At 41.0% G+C, this 21,633-nt stretch overlaps 1 protein-coding gene and 1 long non-coding RNA gene across 10 annotated transcripts in view; one reads left to right on the top strand and one right to left on the bottom strand.

The window, feature by feature from the left end:
* rapgef4a (Rap guanine nucleotide exchange factor 4a) overlaps nucleotides 1–9,416 on the top strand; it is a 293,410-nt gene extending 283,994 nt beyond the window's left edge. For all 9 annotated transcript variants that reach the window (XM_063052160.1, XM_063052159.1, XM_063052167.1 and 6 more), the window contains 2 exons: nucleotides 441–495; nucleotides 8,029–9,416. In XM_063052160.1, the coding sequence (XP_062908230.1) occupies nucleotides 441–495; nucleotides 8,029–8,156 (183 nt within the window). In that variant the 3' untranslated portion in view covers nucleotides 8,157–9,416. The remainder of the gene's footprint in view (nucleotides 1–440; nucleotides 496–8,028) is intronic.
* LOC134348580 (uncharacterized) lies at nucleotides 177–21,518 on the bottom strand. The gene is made up of 3 exons (XR_010018454.1): nucleotides 21,346–21,518; nucleotides 18,411–18,526; nucleotides 177–384 (listed from the first exon to the last, which is right to left on the bottom strand). It is a non-coding gene; the product is annotated as an uncharacterized LOC134348580 (long non-coding RNA).
* Nucleotides 21,519–21,633: the final 115 nt, after the last annotated feature.

Here is a 21,633-nt window from a genome sequence, read left to right as displayed (position 1 = left end):
CCATTTGTCTTGACGTTCTGTAATTCTGATACTTTCTGTCCTAATGGTTCTATGTTTTTGTTCATTTGCATCATTCCCTCCCTCCCTCCCTCTCTGAGATGCCCACATCCTGCGTGAATTAGTTTCTCCAAAGTAAGAGACTTCCTCAAAGAAGCTTCTGCCCCTAACTGTGTGAATATTTTTAATGCTGACTATGATCATATGATTGAATGTTGCAGGCAATGTTGAATTCCATCCAAGTAGTATGAAGTCCTCATCTCTGATGGTTATGCAGTTTGACCTTCTGGTCATCTCCAGCGCCACTGCCATGTTAGATCTGAATGGCATTTAGTTGGCTCTTTGCCTCTTTCTTGTATTTCATTCTCCAAATGAGTAAAAGGATTCCTGCAAAAGCAATATTTTAGTAGTTTAATTGACATTAACATTTTTTTTTGTTTCAGCATATGATTGGCAATACAGTAAGGTCAGCCCGACACTGTCGAAGTCAGCCTTTCAGTAAGTCCACAATGTGTAATTACAAAACAAATGTCAAGTGTATTGTGCATTTAGATTTTCATTCTAACTTGAACATTTCAGAGAATTCCCTGAGAAATCTGGAAGTATAGAGTCAGAATCATGTTAACAAAATGTATAAAAAGATGCTGAAAGATTGTGTATTCAAACTAATGATGAGCAATCAATTTAATCTACCGATGTATCAATGAATCTTAAAAGTATGTTGTAAGATGTGACTATCTGACAATCTGGGAGATAGACTGTTGTTAAATACTGGAAACTCTAAAATGGTCAGGCTAAAATGAAGATTGAAACAGAGTTGGTATCTCAATTTGAAAACTTTCATCTTAACTCTGGTTGATTTCTACACTAACCTTGAAATTGCCTTTACAATGCACTCTCTCATAAAAAAAGTTGGTAGTTGTCCGTCGTGTCGGACGATGACATAAGACCTGTCCGGAAGAGTTTTTATAATGGAAAAGCCATTGCAATGGGGCAGTTCCATTCTCTTGACCTCACAAGTCCGGGTCCAGCGGTATGAACAAGCGTCACAAACTAGGGTCTTCGCTGGTTGATGCCTTGTCACGCCCTTCGCTCTCTATGGAGCGTGGCAGAACACCTTCCCGGTCGCTGGATGTCACTATAGACCTCATCCACCCAGTCTGCTGAAGCTGACTTCGCATGCTGAGACAGGCATGTCCTTATCTCACCAGGGTATGAGGGTATAATAAAAATTAGTATCGTGTTAATTATATGTGCTATCTCATTCGTGCCATTGATTTCTCACTTAATCAAGCATTCAAATGCTTATCAACTTCTTTATGTTATTTATATGGTGACATAACAAATATGACTTGTAAGATTCCTGCATTTCTCTGATTTTCTATGTACTGTCAAAGACACTTTGGCCCTGCTTTGAATTACTAAAATGTAATAATCCTGTTAAAGGTTTCAGCTTCTTGTTTAAATATATTTTAATATAATTTAACATGTATTCTTTTATTGTGTACTGGGTAGACTAGAGAAATGGCATCTTGCACCATTAATATTCATGGAACAATTTACTTTTCCCCTGTCATTATTGTAATTAATTAAAAGAGCAAACACAGCAAATCCTATTCAACTGCAGGTAAATCAAAGAGTGGCAACTTTCTCTTTCCTTCACCCTCTCTGGATGTCGGAGTTTCTCCCAATGTTTTAAATCATTTCCCATCCTTGGTTCCTTGTGACTGTTATTCAGTCACCTTCCTGAACTTCCGCAATCCCTGAGGTGAAGATCTTCTTACAGCATCGTTTGGTAAGAAGTTTTAACATTTTGAACAGGAAAGTGGTGCATATACTTCAGAAGTTGTAGTGTTAATTCTTGTCTTTCTGAAAAGTAGAGGTAGTAGGTTTCTCAGCATGTTTCTGCAGTGCATTTTATAACCTACGGGTGCCACGCTGTATTGAGGGAGGAGAGATTGACTGTTTAAAATTATGGGATGAGAGAGTTTGGGGGCAGAGCAATCAAGCAAGCTGATTTAATCTGGGTGGAGCTTCTTGATTGTTAATGGAAAAAGCATTCTCACAGACAAGTGGGGAGTGTTCTATTGCACTGAGCTGTGCCTTGCAGTTGGTGGAAAAGCGTTTGCATTGCTGAGCATGTCACCAAATGCAACATAACTAATTGCTGCCCAAGTTTTTATGTTTTTGGTGACCCATGATAGTGGTAGGTGACTTCATGATGGCATTGCTATTGACTGTCGGGTGGTTGATTTCTTTTAGTTGGAAATAGTCATGGTCTGGTATTTGTGTGCCTGAATGTTACTAGCCAGCCTCTGATTGCTATGTGCATTTTTATTTGGGCACATCCCCACTTCTAATGTTTTAATGGAGGGCAAGCTGTAGCAGTAGCACCTTCCCTTGTGTTCTAAGTATCTCAGGTTAGAAGGGAGTTTTTTCTCCAATCTTTATTGACTTTAGTTTTAATCAGACTCTTCAATGCAACATTTAATCAAATAGAGAAATCCAGATTTCTTTCCCTTAAAAACACATTACTGACCTAGAGTGATAATCCTGTATTCTGAGAGTGAGAGTGAAATTTATTTCTAGATTTTAATGGATTTCTGTATGATCAAGGGCATCTAGATTCCGAGCTGTCTTTGATGGACGGCACAGCAGTGCAGCAATTAGCAAAGCTTCCTCTAAGTTTCAAAGATCCAGATTCTATCCTGACCTTAAGTGTTGTCTGTCTGTACCATGTAAGTTACCCCTGGGTGCCTGGTACTCTGGTTTCCTCTCACACAGCTCAGATATCCTGTTTGTGAGGTTAGTTGGCTGTTCCCTTAATATACGTGGTTGGTGGCGGTGGGGGGTGCCATTGATAGGGATGCAAAAGGAAATATTGGTTTGGTCCCATTGGGTGTTCATTAGTTGGCATGAACAGAGTGGGCCGAATGGCCTGTTTTGGTGCTGTATAACTTGTGCTCTATAACTTGCTCTCTCTTTTGGTGCTCTAACTTCTAAACTGCTATACCTGCTGAACTAGCAAAACTCTTCCTGCCCTGTGAAATATGTTAATTTTGTGCTTAGGAATGATTTTCATTTTGGGTGCACCTCAGAGAGATGACGAGAAGACCTGACTGCCTGCCCAATTGCACTAAGAGAAAGAGCAAATAGTGCAGCAGCTTCCCAACCCTGAAAATGTAGGCAGACAACTTCTCTCCTTCCTCCTGAAATGTGTGTCTTATCTTCATCCTAAGATTGGCTGCACTTGCAAAGGTAATTAGCTGATGTGGCTAATGGATTTTCTGCCTTGAGGAACCTCACTATATCAGCCGCTGGGCTCTTTAAGCTCTCTACCAGTCTCAGTTTTTCATATTATCTGAGCACTGCCATTCATCCAGTAACTGAGGTGTCTGTTCAGCCCAAGGCTCACATTTGTCTTCCCCATTGGGTGTGGGCTTGACCCCAGAGAACTCTCCCAGCCTACAATAACTTTGACTCTCCGCAGATATACTTGTGCATTTATCAGCCAGTGCTCAAGCCATAGCTATCAGCCATAGCCAAAACGAGCTCAGAATCTCTGAAGGACTCATTAGACCTTCCCCTCACTTCACAGAAATGAGAGCAGCTTGTCTTTAAAGTCTCCACCCTCAGCTATGGGAAACTCAACTTTCAATTTGGCACCCTCGCCTACACTCCTCTCTTCTCTAAAAATATGGACAGCCCATGGCCCCGCCTTTCCAGGTGCCCTAATCATAAACAGGCAGATCTATTACTAGTCTGAACTAAAACGGCAACCTTGCCCGCCATTTGGTCAAACTGCCGTTCCATAATTGTAACTTTCCCTGATACTGGAGCCAAACTTAAAACTCTTATCAGCAATTCATCTGGGCTATGGATATTCACCCTGCTCAGAACACAAGCCTTAATTGCAAGTAATCTCTTTGACTCGTACCAATGCTTAAAACTTGTGGCATCCATAGTCACGTATCTTAATCACTATCCCGGAAACTATTTTAATACATATATTTTAAAGCACTCAAACTACTTAATCAGTTCTTAGAGTAGTTACACAGTATTCAGCGAATCCAATTGTGGACAAGCCCCCATAGTGCAACCCCTTTTTACCTGCACCTCTGGAGATGTGGCTCGGTAGCCCCTCGCTAACAGCCACCGGACTCAGCAGTGAGGAAAACACTTCCTCAAACTCTGTACATCTAGGGTCAATGACTTGGGTCCCACCAGACCAGGAGAGCCGGGATGTTTCGACCTCCCACACCCCAATCTGAGCGAATACTGTGTAAATACTGTCACTGTGCAGTAAGAAATAACAGATCATACACTGCATACAATTATAAAGAAAGTATATTTACAAATTTCAACTTTATTGAACAGTTAGTAGGAAAAAGAAAAAAAATAAAAAGGGCCCATTGCAGTTAACCCAGTCCAAATGTGCACATAAGTTGGAGCTCATCTTGAAGTTGTCTTTAACTAATGTGCTGGACCCACAGTCTGCATGAAAGCACAGACCACCTTCTGAATGACAATGGAAATCCATCTCGAACAAAATAAGCTCCCCCACGGGAGTATTGGTTCTGCCTCCTTGAAGCCATTCATTTGTACAAAATATCTTGTGCAACCGGGATAACATCCTCAGCCACCTTCCCCCCCCGCCTTCTCCCAGCTCCTGCCAAGAAGACCTTGACCCACACCAGTGTCCGTCACAAAAACTTTTCCGTCCAGCGTTCTCTAGAAACCTCTCCCAATTCCACCATCCTGATTGGCTGACAGTATAGCCCCTTATCTTTAGCTCAAATGCAAATTCTGTATGCTAAAAGCATATTTGCTCTTACAGAACTGCTAAAATGAAATACCTACAGCATAGCAGTAAAAATCTTAACCAGGGTGTTACACTATTTTCATAGTTGCTCCTCATTTGAATATTTTGTGTATGTAGTTGTTGCCAAACAAGAGCTGACAAATAACATACTGGTAGGTGGGGATGGTTTTGGTGAGGGCTGTAAGTGGCAACCTAAGCTATTTCTTGACGGCAATATTAGGAAGCACATAGTGGGGAGTTGCTAACCAGACAGTAGCAAGTAAGAAAATACTGTAAATATAATTATTATCTTGTATTTTGGTCCTATTATTTAATTATATGATCAAGATATATGCACAGTATATCTTACTGTGGGTTTCTATTTGACAGATCACTGTTAGAGCGATTTTTGGGTTGAGCACATTTACATTTAGCAAATGACTTCAGCTACCTGTCTTCACATCTGAATATGTACTGTGGATTTAATTTGGACTGCAGCTCTGAACAATGGATTCCCAAAAGCCATGAATCCCAGACCAGACAATGCTGGTTAAAATTCATTTGGATGTCTGTGGTGTGGTGCGAATCAGGAGTTGTGAAGTTTGTGGGTAATTTCAGTGAAAGCAGTGTGGATGCATTGTAAATATGGAGTTGTCCTTTGATGTTTAGCCCCACATTGGGCCAGCCAAATCTTTCAACCATAAGCATCTCCAAATGATGCGTGCTGCGCCTTGTTTTGTCAAATAGAGAAGCTGCTTTGTATCCACCGGTACTTTTCTCCAGTGATTTCATTCACACAACAACAGTCTCCATTTTGAAGCCTTGCTGAAAATTGAACAGCAGCTTCAGGTAGACAATGCACAATCCTTTATTAAGATATTTTTAAAGCATGAGCAACTTACTAGAAATTGAAAAATCCTGAGAGGCCAATGTCAGAATGTCCTTCAAGAGGGTGAATCCTCACAAGGCATCAGGCCCTGACGGTGTACCTGGCAGGGGACTGAAATGCTGTACTGATCAACTGGCTGGAATGTTCAAGGATATCTTAGTTCCCACCTGCTTCAAAATGGCAAGAATCATACCTGTGTCCAAGAAGAGTATGAATTTCTCCTGGTAGGACTCATATGTACCATACTGAAGTGCTTCAGGAGGTTGGTTATGGCTAAAATTAACTCCTGCCTGAGTAAGGACCTGGACCTGCTGCAGTTCGATTCCAATCACAACAGGTCTACATCAGGTGCAATCTCACTGGCTCTCTACTCTGCTTTGGAGCACCTGGACAGCAGCAAAACATATGTCAGGTTGCTGTTTATCAATTATAGCTCGCCATTCAATATGATCATCTCCTCAGCAATAGTCACCAAGCTTCCAAACCTGGGCCTCTGTACCTGCCTCTACAACTGGATCCTCAAATTCCTCATTGGGAAACCACAATCAGTGCAAGTTGATAATAGCATCTCCTCCTCTTTGACAGTCAATAGAGGTGCACGTCAAGGATGTGTGTTTAATCAACTGCTCTACACTTGTAACTATATGGATAGACACAGCTCAAACACCATCTGTAGATCCACCGCTGCTGTTGGCAGAGTCACAGTTAGCAATGAGGAGGCATACAGGAATGATGTAATCATGTAGTAGTGGGCATGATAGTGGCTCTAGTTCATTAGAATTTTAAGGAAATTTGTTATGTCACTGGCGTCTTGCAAATTTCTACATATGTATGGTGGTTTGATCACAGCCTGCTGTAGAGGCTCCAATGCACTGAATCATAAGAGACTGCATAAGGTTATTGACTCAACCTACTCCATCACGGGTACTACCCACCCCACCATCAAGGACGTCTTCAAGAGGTGGTGACTCAAGAAGGTGGCAACTACCATCAAGGAACCTCACCATCCAGGATGTGCCCTCTCCTCATTCCTACCATTGGGAGGAAATACAGGAGCTCGAAGACACACAATCAATGATTCAGAAAGACCTTCTTCCCCTATGCCACAGATTTTTGAATTGTCCATGAATACATGAACACTACTGCACTGTTCCTTTTCTTTTTGCATGATTTATTTATTTGGTAATTTACAGTATTTTATGTCTTTACACTGCTGCTGCAGCAAAACAATAAAATTTCATATCCTATCAAACAGTGATAATAAACCTGATTCTGATTGAAAATTACCCTGAACTGAGCAATGCGGTTCTACTATACAGGCAGTCCCCGAGTTACGAACGTCCGACTTACAAACAACTTGTACTTATGAATGGAGGAAGAAGAATGCCATCTGCCATTTTAAGTTGGATCACGACGCCATCCGCCATTTTAAGTCGTTGCCATTAACACTGTGTTGAGTGTGTAACTTTGTATTTGGCTTAAATTGTTCTTAGCAAGATTCACCCTGACACCCCCCCCCCTTTTCCAGTCAGCACCACTCCCACTTGTCCCATTTAACCTATCTCAGTGTGGGTGGACTTTAGGACCCGCCGCCCACGGCTGCTGCTGAATCCACAGTGTTTCTGTTCCGTTGACGGAAAACGATCACGATCGAAAATAAAGTGGAAATAATAAAGCGATCGGAAAGAGGTGAAATGCCATTGGTCATTGGAAAATCGTTAAGGTACAGTCGGTCAACGATTGGAACAATTTTAAATGATAGAGGATAAAGTGAGAATAATAGAGCATGTGAAAGGCCCTGCCCCGATGAAAGCTACAATTATTACTAAGCAACGCACTGATTTAATTATTGAAATACATATATTTCTTCAGTGTTTTACATGCATAGAAAGGCAAAATATATGCTATATACTAAGACAAATGTTTGACTAACGGACGCTAAATAATACCGGATGTACCTGTTCTGACTTGCGTACAAATCCGACTTAAAGACAGACTCAGGAACGGAACTCGTTCATAACCCGGGGACTGCCTGTATTCATTTCCTTCCTTCTGGTAAGTACATACTGCATCAATCTTCCAGAGGAAGGCAAGTTATGCAAATAGTGTGTACTTTTGCACATAGTGAAAGAAATAAACAGTCTGGGGTTGTTCCCTATAACGACATAGGAATGTACAGGTCCAAAAGTCCATTGATATCCTACAAGCTGGTCCCAGAATTTAACATTTTGTATTCTGTAGTGCTTTTCATTCTAAAGCTATGCTGTTTCTTGAACTTATTGATTCTAATTGTTCAAGTCCAAACAGACATTTATGCTAATAATTCTTCTCTCTCCATCAGATCCAGATGCATCACTTGCAAACAAGAACCATCAGGACGTGCGTGCATATGTACGACAGCTAAATGTAATAGACAATCAGAGGACATTATCACAATTATCACACAGACTGGAGCCACGCCGGTCCTAATAAGTTACCTTCCGTAATTGCACTGCCATAAAAGAAAATATTTATACTTGAGCAAATGGGCATTCTGTTGTTTATGGTATAAAGAATAATTAATATTGAAACCAGGTGTATTATAACGACCTCCTCTCCAGAGGAAAGAAGGCCATTCCGAATTGAACTCTGCTGTTTCAGTTACTGTCACTGCCTCTTCTATAACTGAAATTTATAACATTTTACCAAATGAAAATCCTTATTAACAATTGATGATTGGCAAAAGGATTAAGGTATTTTTTCCCCCAGGTTCTTATGCTGCATCAGGTTTTATGCCAAGAAATAACCTACAGATGTACCTAAGCACAGTGATAAGATGATCCACTAATATTTGTTGAGAGCACAAAAATTTGATATTTCTGCTGATTGTTGCTTTTAAAATGTCTTTCTAAATTGTTCATTTTGAAGTTAAACTTGGAAAATAGCACAAATTGCACATCGTGAATTGATGAGGTATGCCACCATTTTAGGTAACTTTTCTGAATTTCTCTAACGTCAATTAGACTTAATTAATTCAACAACAATTTTCACTAAACCAAAGCATATTCTGTTTGCTCATAAGGCACTTCATTCAAGATGTTAGTTTGTCCTTGTAGCTCTCAACAGCATGTTGCAGGAGCCTGCTGTTCTTGTCAGTAGCACACTAATTAAGCAAAACACAGCTAAATAATTTTGAGCACCCCACTGGCATCAGAATTTTATTCTACTTAATCTTTTGTATATTGTACTTCTTAAACCATATATGAATTTCATATAATCAGAATTTAATTTCAGTATGCCTTCAGAGTGCACTTAACTTGCTTTCTGTAATCTCAATCAATTCTTTTTCCATCTCTTAAAGAATCATATCTCCAAGCACCTGAAAATTTTATAAATAATCATGTTGTGACAGAAGCGCACAGCTTCAGATTCCATGGGAAACCCAGAGTGTTGATTATTTTGTTTTAGCACTATTAAGCAAGTGTAAATAGTAAAAAAAAATCTTGCTTAATGGTATTGTCAATGGCAGTTCTTTAAAGGATACCGTGCCAAATGTATTTTTTAATTTAATGCATGTTTAAAGGTTGGTTTGACACCCATTATATAACACAGCATATTTCCTCTATAGTTAACTTTCAATTTTGAATTATCTCTAAATGTTCTAATTGTACAGTAAATAGCTCTAATGTAAGCACGAATGAAGTAACCATTGCAATGTGTTGTTCCAAGTCAAATAAAAGCAAAGCTGATTTTTACAAAAAGTAGCAGCCATAGCTGGATTTCCTGTAAATTGGTGGGTACAAAGCAGTTGTTCAGCCATTCATCAACCCGAATTAAAATGTTCAATTCAGTAGAATTCCATTACCCAATATATAATGATGCTGATTTTCTAGCCCTTAATTTCAATAGACAATAGACAATAGGTGCAGGAGTAGGCCATTCAGCCCTTCAAGTCAGCACCGCTATTCACTGTGATCATGGCTGATCATCCACAATCAGTACCCGTTTCCTGCCTTCTCCCCATATCCCTTGAGTCCGCTATCTTTAAGAGCTCGATCTAACTCTTTCTTGAAAGAATCCAGAGAATTGGCCTCCACTGCCTTCTGATGCAGAGCATTCCACAGAACCACAACCCTCTGTAAAAAAGTTTTTCCTCAACTCCGTTCTAAATGGTCTACCCCCTATTCTTAAACGGTGGCCTCTGGTTCTGGACTCCCCCAACACCGGGAACATGTTTCCTGCCTCTAGCGTGTCCAATCCCTCAATAATCTTACGTTTCAATCAGATCCCCTCTCACCCTTCTAAATTCCAGTGTATACAAGCCCAGTCACTCCAATCTTTCAACATATGACAGTCCCGCCATCCCAGGAATTAACCTCGTGAACCTACGCTGCACTCCCTCAATAGCTAGAATGTCCTTCCTCAAATTTGGAGACCAAAACTGTACACAATACTCCATGTGTGGTCTCACCAGGGCCCTGTACAACTGCAGAAGGACCTCTTTGCTCCTATAGTCAACTCCCCTTGTTATGAAGGCCAACGTGCCTTTAGCTTTCTTCACTGCCTGCTGTACCTGCATGTGTACTTTCAGTGACTGATGAACAAGGACACCTAGATCTCGTTGTACTTCCCCTTTTCCTAACTTGACACCATTCAGATAGTAATCTGCCTTCCTGTTCTTGCCACCAAAGTGGATAACCTCACATTTATCCACATTAAACCGCATCTGCCCACTCACCCAACCTGTCCAAGTCACCCTGCATTCTCATAACATCCTCCTCACATTTCACACTGCCACCCAACTTTGTGTCATCTGCAAATTTGCTAATGTTACTTTTTATCCCTTCATCAGAATCATTAATGTATATTGTAAATAGCTGCGGTCCTAGCACTGAGCCTCGTGGTACCCCACACGTCACTGCCTGCCATTTCACCTTGACTGGGGACAAGAGCCCACATTATCTCTTATATACTATGCATATTTTTGGCAGACCAAGTTCATCCTAGACGAGTGAAAGCTTCATTTACAAAAATGACCCAGTAGCATCATTTAAAAATCTACCTGACGTCTTTGATGCAGAGAGTATTGGAATCAATGGAGATGTGTGTAGCAACACAACACTTATAAAAGAATAAAGGGAATGAGTGGGGTCGGCATCATTTTAAGAAAGAAAAATCATATTTAACCAATTTTTAAGGATATGTATACTAGATGGTTAAAGGGGAACTAGTACATATGCTGTATTTGTATCCTTGAAAGTCATTCAGTACAATCTCACTCAGGAGGTTGACATGTAGAATTTTATTGCTAGCTTATATACTATATCAATTGAAAATAAGTTGTTAAGCAGTAAAATGAGAATAGGAATAAACTGATCACTCTCAATGGAGCAGTGTGACTAGTGGGTACAGAAGAATTGGTCCTTGAGTTCTAGCCATTTAGTGAAAGTCAATAGTTTGCTGAGATACTTCCAAGTTTACTGATTATCGTAAACCAGGTGAGATTGTGAATATAGAAGGATATAAAGAAACTGCAAAGGATTTTCTCAAAATAATCTGTTTTTAAAATATACGGTTATCCATTGATACAATCAGGGAACAGCATTATATTCACTTGCCAATGAAGACACTTAATGTATTTACAATAAGTCAATGTGTCACTGATGTTTCAGCCCAGTCATTCCATCAGTGACTTGACTGAGAGGTTTTTATGAAGAGCCATGCCCTTCAGTGTCCTTGGGCAGGAAGACTCCAATCAATCTGCTGCAGCATCAAGTTTCAGTCGGAATGTGTCAGTTAACAGCCAACTCCCTGGAATGGAAGCTTCAAAAAGACCCAAATCCAGCAGCGTTTGATGTCTGTGTCCATATGCATCCTTGGAAATAACCCAGTGGCTACAATTCCTGTGTAATGCAGCTGCTAGCAATGAACCTCCCATTCCAAATTTTCTTGGCAAACACATAGTCCATTATGAGCTGTGCATGAGGGTTCTGATGGAAAGGATTCTTCTGACCAACAGCCAAATCTTGGTCCACTATTTACATATTAACTGCAAACTTATACTCACTGTTGAATATAGAACATAGAACAGTACAGCACAGTTCAGGCCCTACACCCCATGATATTGTGCCAACCCTTTAACCTACTCCAAGATCAACATAACCCTTCCCTCTCACCCAGCCCTCAATTTTCTTTTATCCATGTGTCTATCTAAGAGTCTCTTGAATGTTGCTAACGTGTCTGCCTCTACCAGAAACCCTGGTAGTGCATTCGTACACTCACCGCTCTCTGTGTAAAAACAAAAACTTATCTCTGATATCCTCCCTATACTTTCCTCCAATCACCTTAAAATGATGCCCCCTCATGTTAGCCATTTCCACCAGAGAAAAAACTCTCTCACTGTCCTTTCTATTAATACATCTTATCATCTTATACCCCTCTATTAGGTCACTCCTCATTCTCATTCACTCCAAAGAGAAAAGCTATAGCTCATTTAGTCTATCCTCATAAAACATGGTCTCTAATCCAGGCAGCATCCTGGTAAATTCTCCTTTGTACCCTCTCTAATGCTTCCACACCTTCGCCATAATGAGGCGACCAGAACTGAACACAACACTCCAAGTGTGGTTTAACGAGAGTTTTATAGAGCAGAAACATTGCCTTGCAGCTCCTGAACTCAATTGCTTGACTAATGAAGACCAACACACCATACACCTTAACCACCCAATCATCTTGTGTGGAAACTTTGATAGATCTATGAATGTGGATTCCAAGATGCCTCTGTTCCTCCACACTGCTAGGAATACTGTACTCTGCTTTCGAGTTTGACCTTCCAAAATGAATCACTCCATACTTTTCCAGATTGAACTCCACACGCCATTTCTCTGTCCACTACTCAAAGAGAGGTAGCTGAGTGGAATGCGCTGCCAGTGGAGGGGGTAGAGACAGATCCATTAGAGACATTTTATAAGCACACGGATTCAGATTTATTTATCACATGAACGTTGCAGCATGTAGTGAAATGTGTTCTTTTGCGTTAACAACCAACACAGCCTGGGATGTGCTGGGGGCGGCCTGCAAGTACCACCACACATTCTGGTGTCAACCATGCGTGCCCACAATGTTCAGCACAACTGCACAAGAAGCAATGACAATAACAAAACAATAACTTTCCACCCTTCCCAACCGCTCAAGCACCCATTCACACACAGACAAGCCTCCAGCCCCTGGACAGGACACCTCTGGGCCTCCAGTCCTTAGCCCCGGACTCTCAGTCACAGACATTAGGCTTCCAACTTTGGACTTCGCCGACCTCTGGGTGTCTATCCCAGGACTCGCTGATCATGGGTTTAATCTTCAGGCCTAGACCCCAGGACTTATCAATCTTGAAGTTGACATTTGGTCTTTGACTTCTGCAATTGCACAGACCTGTGTCCCTGGTCACCAGGGAGAGGGTTACTGGCCTCTGTTATTCCTTCAGGACTATCTCTGGACTCACCAAGCTCCAGACATCAACCTTTAGTGTTGCTGTTGGACGTCATCAATATCTGGGTAACACACACAAAATGCTGGAGGAACTCAGCAGGCCAGGCAGCATCTATGGGAAAAAGTACAGTCGATGTTTCATGCCAAACCCCGACGTCTGGGTATTGACTCCAGGACTCGCCAATTATGGGATTAGCTTTTGGGCCTCAGTCTCAGGACTCATCAGGTCATGGGTTTGACCTTTGTGCTTGTGCTGTGCTGTTCCATGTTCATCCACCTCACTTGTCAGCCCTCTTGCATTGAAATAAATACAATTTAATCTATAGGATTTCACGGTCTCTGCCAATTTCCTACCTGTCATGTTTATTCAACTTGCTGTCACTGGGTTCTGCATCATTTTCCAGCCTTCCTGATGCTTGGGATCCACCCCCTGCCAACCTTGTTTAAAACTGCCCTAGGAGCACTAGCAAATCTACCAGCTGGGATATTGGCCCCCTCCAATTCAGGTGTAACTTGTTCCTCTTGTACAGATCATGTCTGCTCCAGAAAAGATCCCAATGGTCCATAAATTTGAATCCCTGCCCCACATCAACTTTTCAGCCATATATTAATTTGTCATATCCTCCAATTTGTACCCTTATTTAGGATGTGGTAGTAATCCAAAGAATACTACCCTCATGGTCCAGTTTTTTAACTTCTTCCCTAGCACCCTATGTTCACTCTACAGGACCCCATCCTGTTCTACTCCTATACCAACATGCAGAATAACTTCTAGTGGCTCACCCTCCTTCGAAGAATGTTCTGTAGCCATTCTGTGACTCCCCGGACCCTGGTACCGGGGTGGCGTGGAGGCAACACCATTCCACAGTACCTACTTCAGCCACAGAATCTCTTGCCATTCTCCCCCCAGCTATCACTAGAGTCCTGTCTGCATTCACTCTTCCTTACTGAATCTCAGAGCTACTCCTGGTACCAAAGACCCAACTACTGCTGCTTTCTCCTGAACAGTCATTCCCCCACCTCCCTCAAAACTATCCCAAATGTTTGAGACAGGAATGGCCTCAGAGAAATCTCGCACTGTCTGCCTACTACTTTTTCTTCTCCTGGTGGTTGCCCAATAATTTTCTGTCTGTATCCTAGGTGTGACAATACCATCTCACTAAAATCCTTATCTTGGAAAATCTCAGCATCTTGGATGACCCTGGGAACATCCATCTGCAGCTTCTTGACATGGTGAGTCAGGACTCAATTCCCACAGGTGCTCAGGAAGTCTCCCTGATCTCCCACATCCTGCGGGATGGGCACACCACTGCCCTAAACTGCCATCTGAATACTCTCAGCCTAACAAGGAGATTTAGGAAACATCACCTGTGCCTCTGCCCAGCAAAGCCTCGTTACTTACTACTCTGATACTGGCTCAGTCTTACCCTGGCCACTCTGCTTTCCTTTTATTGGCTGATGTGTCTCACAGTGGAAATGTTTTTCTGAGAACATTTAGCCAATCAGAAAGTCTCTTTCTTTTAAGCTTCCTGCCTCCTGTCTCTCAGGAGCCATGAAACAAATGGATTTTCCTTAGTCCAGTGAGTAGAAGCCCATTGTACTTGACAGCCCTTCATAACAGGAATTACTTATCATGGAACTGTTGACATTTCTCAGAGTAATTGCTAGGTTTGAGACCCCTCTGTCACTTGGGGAGCTCAGAGCCAGCTGGCCTTGCTCCACTGCCGATTTCCTGGCAGGGTTCCACTGTTGGAATTCTCCTGCACCTACTCTGAGGTATCTGTTTCTAGATCCAACATTCTGTTGAATCTGTGAAGAACAAAGGTAAGTGTTGGATGTTGCTTTTCACTATCTATTTGAAATGATGCATTTTAAGGTGTATGTTGGTTAATTTTAGTTTTAATACATTTTAATTGGTTGTGCCTTGTATCAATACTGTCTGAGTGTTTTGAAAAATATATTCCTTTTCCCATTCTAAGGCCAAATCATAACCATTCTTAGTTAATTTTAAGCTTCTCTTGTGTATTTTCCTAGCACTCTAGACTCCTGCCCCAATTACAAAGTAAAAAGGCATCCATTAGTCTTGCGAGACCATGGATCTGCGCCTGGAAAGTCTTCACTCTCCAGGGCGCAGGCCTGGGCAAGGTTGTATGGAAGACCAGCAGTTGCCCATGCTGCAAGTCTCCCCTCTCCACAACACCAATGTTGTCCAAGGGAAGGGAATTAGGACCCATACAGCTTGGCACCAGTGTCGTCGCAGAGCAATGTGTGATTAAGTGCCTTGCTCAAGGACACAACACGTTGCCTTGGCTGGGGCTTGAACTCATGACCTTCAGGTTGCTAGTCCAATGCCTTAACCACTTGGCCATGTGCCCCAATTAATTTGATGAATTAATGCTGGTTTGACATAACATAAAGATTTTTACTCCTCATGTATGTAAAAGATGTAAGAAGTAAAGTCAATTCAATTTCCTGTTAGTTATGCTTCATTCTTTCTCTTGCATTGTCATGTTTAATTTCTGCATTCTCCACTACACCTCTCTCTAATCTTCCCCCAAACCAACATTAATTCATCAGATTTGCTGCTGTGAGTCCGGAAAGCAAAGCCATTATTCTCCCTGGTGCTGGCCTTTGTGCATCAAAACTTGACATAACTTACTTTGGCCATCACTCCCAAAATTGCAAAGCTGTATTAATGCTGATCTCTCATTGAGTCTCACATCTTAAACATCAACTCCTCAACATTAATTTTCTTTCAAATTCTCAAAATATTCTAAGCTTCAGCCTCTGTTGGTCTCCCATCTCCTCCCTATTCCTTTCCTAGAACTCTGTTTCATCTCTCATCTTCACCACCTTCAGAATCAGAATCAGGCTTATTATCACCAGCATGTGTCGTGAAATGTGTTAACTTAGCAGCAGTACAATGCAATATCTGATAATACAGAAGAAGAAGAAAATATAATAAATAAATATGTAAACCAATTACAGTATATGTATATTGAATAGATTAAAAATCGTGCAAAAACAGAAATAATATATTAATATATATTTAAAAAGTGAGGTTCATGGGTTCAATGTCCATTTAGGAAACAGATGGCAAAGGGGAAGAAACTGTTCCTGAATCGCTGAGTGAGTGCCTTCAGGCTTCTGTACCTCCTACCTGATGGTAACAGTGAGAAAAGGGCCCTGGGTGCTGGGGGTCCTTAATAATGGACTCAGTCTTTCTGAGACACTACTCCTTGAAGATGTCCTGGGTACTTTGTAGACTAGTACTCAAGATGGAGCCAACTAAATTTACAACCCTCTGCAGCTTCTTTCGGTCCTGTGCAGTAGCCCCACCACCCCCCATACCAGACAGTGATGCAGCCTGTCAGAATGTTCTCCACGATACATCTGTAGAAGTTTTTGAGTGTTTTTGTTGACATACCAAATCTCTTCAAACTCCTAATGAACTATAGTCACTGTCTTGCCTTCTTAATAGCTGCATCGATATGTTGGGACCAGGTTAGGTCCTCAGAGAGCTTGACACCCAGGAACTTGAAACTGCTCACTCTCCTCACTTCTGATCCCTCTGTGAGGATTGATATGTGTTCCTTCATCTTATCCTTCCTGAAGTCCACAATCAGCTCTTTCATTTTACTGACGTTGAGTGCAAGATTGTTGATGTGACATCACTCCACTAGTTGGTATATTTCACTCCTGTACATCCTCTTATCTCCTTCTGAGATTCTACCAACAATGGTTGTATCCTCAGCAAACTTATAGATGGTATTTGAGCTATGCCTAGCCACACAGTCATGGGTATAGAGAGAGTAGAGCAGTGGGCTAAGCACACACTCCTGAGGTGCGCCAGTGTTGATTGTCAGTGAGGAGGAGATATTATCACCAATCCACACAGATTGTGTCTTTTGGTTAGGAAGTCAAGGATCCAGTTGCAGAGGGAGGTACAAAGGCCCAGGTTCTGTAACTTATCAATCAAGATTGTGGGAATGATTATATTAACTGCTGAGTTATAGTCAATGAACAGCAGCCTGACATAGGTGTTTGTATTGTCCAGGTGTCTAAGGCCGTGGGAAGAGCCATTGATATTGCATCTGCCTTTGACTTATTGTGGTGATAGGCAAAATGCAGTAGGTCCAGGTCCAGTTAGTGGTGCAATCAAGTGTATTCTATCCCTGTAAATTAATGCCTTTCTTTAAAAAAAAGGGATATTTAGCACATTAGCACAAATCAACATCTTTGACCCAGTGGCTCCAGATGCCTGGGAATTTTCACCATCAACTCTTATCCCATCCCCCCCACCTCTTGCCCATCCCCTCAGTATTGATCCTTCACTGTAAATCAGGGGTTCCCAACTTCGGGTCCACGGACCTCTTGCTAAATGGTATTGGTCCATGGTATAAAGAAGGTTGGGAACCCCTGCTTTAGGGAAAGCACTGGAAAAGTGGATGGTACTCAAGTTATCACATGATCCAAATGGGATCCATCAAGGATTGCTGAATGAAGAAGGGGTACAAATTCCGAAAGTACTCTTCATAATTTTCAGATCTTTGTTAGACACTATTTGATCTAGCAGCAGTGATGAACAGTTATTACCCTATAACCATCTTGCTCCTGAACCATTGTGGATAATTTCATTCACCAGTACCCTGAACTAATTCTGAACTACAGGCTTATTTTTAAGGACTTGTTATAACTCATGTTCTCAATATTACTCTTATTTGCAGAGTTTGTCTTCTTTTGCACATTAATGCTTGTCACTCCTTGTCTGTTTATGTTTAATTTTTTTTGTAAAGTTCAATGGTATTTCTTTTTTCCTGTAAATACCTTCAAGAAAATGAATCTCAGGGTAGTACAGTATGGTAACATACATGTACTTTGATAAACTTACTTTGCATCTTTTTAAGAGTGTGTGCCCAAACTGTCGATAATCTTCTTTAAAAAAAATCTTACATGTTATGGTAATTTTGAACAGAGATTATCATTGATTAAATAATTAGTAACAATAATTATGGACTTTTTAAAGGAAAAAGAAAGAGTACTGGTGCTTATTTATGCATATTCATTGTTTTAAAGTATAACAGAGACAGATTGAAATAAATTAGGCATTTTAGAAACCTGTTCAAAAATTATTAATATTAACCCTTTAAAAAGTTAATTGAAAAATAATGATTTCTAAATTGTATTATTATTATACCATGTATATAACCTAAGAAATGTTAACATGAGAATATAAGGGGTTGTGTATTCATACGTGACCTGTTTCAGTTATGTTAATCATCTCTCACTGCATCACTCTTGAAAATCTCTGCCACTTCTCCCATCATTTGAACATCTTCGTTTCTTTCCAGGCATGTCTGACATTCTGAAACAAGCTGAAAAATTATGAAAACACTATTTAAAAATATCTCACCAATTAACTTCAATAACATAGTTTTATTAACATTAATAAACTATGTTTATTGTGAAAAGGTAGATGCACATGGAGGCACTAAACCACATACAATATTTACCGTTAATATCAGTGAGTATCCAATGTTCATTCACAAACCACAGTAGAAAATTATAAGCAAAGCAAAGCCAATTCCATCTGGCCCAATCGGTTACTATCCAAATATTAATGTAATACCAGGTCTGTGTGGACTTTAAAACATATCATGCAACGTCATGGGGTCTCGCAACTGTGCACCTGGTACGAAGCTGATGTAAGACATTTCCTGTGAAAACATCTTACTGCTCATTCACTGCTTGATTTGGCAATAAAGATAATAGTAAGGTATCTTTTTATTATGGGTGGTGTTTAAAGAGTTAATGGGGGCACTGCATGCTGCGAGTCAACAAAATCCTCGCATGTGCCATCTTGGGCACGTGTGCCATTGATTCACCACCCCGAAAAAGCCAGTAACTTTAACATTGATTCCTTCCCTCCTCCCAACTTCTTACTCTGACTTCTCATCTTTATTTTTCCGGTCCTGATGAAGGATATTGACCCCAAGCATCCACCCTTTTCTATAGATGCTGCCTGGCCTTCTGAGTTCCTCCAGCATTTTGTGTGTGTTGCTCAGATTTCCAGCATCTGCAGATTTTCTCATTTGTGACTTTAACATTGACGGTGAAGAAGTTTTCAGAAAATGTAAAATTGAGAAAATTGGAAGGTTCATAAAATGGAACATTGACTTCATTATTCTGTCCTTGGAAGTACGTGGCAATGACCATGCTTTCTTCATATTCAGAATATGAGCTTTACCAGAAGGTCATCCCTAGTGGCCCTGGTGAAGATAATAGTGAGCTACTTTTTGACTCTCTGCAATCCTTATGGCAAAGGTGCTCTCATGGTGCTTCGTAGGCAAGGACTTTGAGGATTTAGACCCAGTGACGAAGAAGACTAGTGATAGATTTCCAAGTCAGGATGGTGCATGATGGAGAAGACCTTGCAGATGGTGGTGTTATCATGTGTCTGCTGCCCTTGCCCTTCTTGGCAATGGAAGCCATGGGTCTGGGAAATGCTGTTGGCGAAGACTGGGCAAGTCTGGCTGAGTGGTGCCACAACAACAACCCCTCACTCAATGTCAGCAAGACCAAGGAGATGATTATTGATTTCAGGAGGAGGAAATCGGACGTCCATGAGCTAGTTCTCATCAAGGGATCAGAGGTGGAGAGGGTCAGCAACTTTACATTCCTCAGCGTTATCATTTCAGAGGATCTGTGCTGGGCCGCCATGTAAGTGCCATTATGAAGAAAGCACAGCAGCCTCTACTTCCTGAGAAGTTTGCGAAGATTTGGCATGTCATTTAAAACTTTGACAAACTTCTATAGATTTGTGATGCAGAGTATATTGACTGGTTGCATCATGGCCTAGTATGGAAACACCAATGCCCTTCTGTGGAAAAGCCTACAAAAAGTAATGGATATGGCCCAACCCATCACAGGTAAAATCCTCCCCTCCACTGAGCACATCTACAGGGAGCGTTGTCGCAGGAAAGCAGCATCCATCATCAAGGACCCCCACCATCCAGGCCATGCTCTCTTCTTACTACTTTCATAGGTAGAAGGTACAGGAGCTTCAGGACCTGCAGCACCAGGTTCAGGAAGAGTTATTAACCCTCAACCACCAGGCTGTTCAACCAGAGGGGATAGCTTCACTTGCCCCAACACTGAACTGTTCCCACAACCTATGGACTCATTTTCAAGGACTCTTCATCTCATGTTCTTAATATTTATTGTTTTTTTTCTTTTTGTTGTCTTTTGCACATTGATTGTTTGTGCGATATGTTGGGTGTGGTCTTTCACTGACTATTGTGTTTCCTGTATTTATTGTGAATGCACACAAGAAAATGAATCTCAGGGTTGAATATGGTGACATACGTGTACCCTGATAATAAGTTTACTTTTAACTTTGAGCTTCAGTATATTAACTTCCCCCACAGATGCAGCCTGATTGTTATGTGCTCCCAACACTGATTTATTTATAAGATTTCCAGCAACTGTGTATTTTTATTTTGATACACTTAATGAGAAGGCACACATTAAAACTAATTAACAAAAGAATCAGATTTGACACCTACGGTATCTTTTGCTATCTTGTTGGCTTATACTTAAAATAGACTGCCTGACAATGCAAATCAAGATGGAAGATTGTCGCTATGGAATTGGATAACAATAATTAAGGTGAAAATGCAGTTATGTAGATACAGAAAATGCAGGATTAAGTTGATTAATTGGATTGCTCCAAGAGGAAATAGAAGGATTCCAATGGCCCTTTTAGATTTTGGATTCCCATTAAGTATCAGTTGTTTCTCTATACAAACACGAGGAAATCTGCAGATGCCGGAAATTCAAGCAGCACACACAAAATGCTGGTGGAACGCAGCAAGCCGGGCAGCATCTATAGGAAGAGGTACAGTTGACATTTTGGGCCGAGACCCTTCGTCAGGACTGTTTCTCTAGACCATTTTTATAATTTATTTTGTTTAAAAAAAGCATTATAATAAATCTTCACTTTACCATTTTCAACACTTTTGCAGGAAGTGGTGCTTGGAAGTTTGAGCAATGATTTTTCCCACATTAAAGGAAAATAATTTTTATAATCTGATTGTATTTTCAGATGGCTCTGTATAAAGGCAATGGAAGCAAATATATCAGGATTACTGCCTATGCAAACGAATAGCACAAAGTAAGAAATAACATCACTGACCCATGGTCTTCCTAATCCTGAATTTCACATGGTTGATTAATCTTTCACAAAATTAGGGTGAAGGTTTCAACCCAAAACGTCGATTGTATTTGCCTCACCACAGGCTGCCTGACCCGCTGAATTACTCCAGCAGTTTGTATCTCTGCTCGGAGTCCAAGCCTAGCCTGGGACTTCCGGCAACACACCAGTTCATAATCATAGGTCCCAACAGAAAACAAAAAGTATGAACGACAGCTAACGAAGAGCTGGAACAAGGTAGCACAGCACGCCCTCACAGCTAGCAGCTTC

Source organism: Mobula hypostoma, chromosome 6 (assembly GCF_963921235.1).
Source record: "Mobula hypostoma chromosome 6, sMobHyp1.1, whole genome shotgun sequence".
Lineage (NCBI taxonomy): Eukaryota > Metazoa > Chordata > Chondrichthyes > Myliobatiformes > Myliobatidae > Mobula > Mobula hypostoma.
Note: the sequence above shows the minus strand (reverse complement) of the source record. Positions and strands in the feature narration are given on the sequence as shown.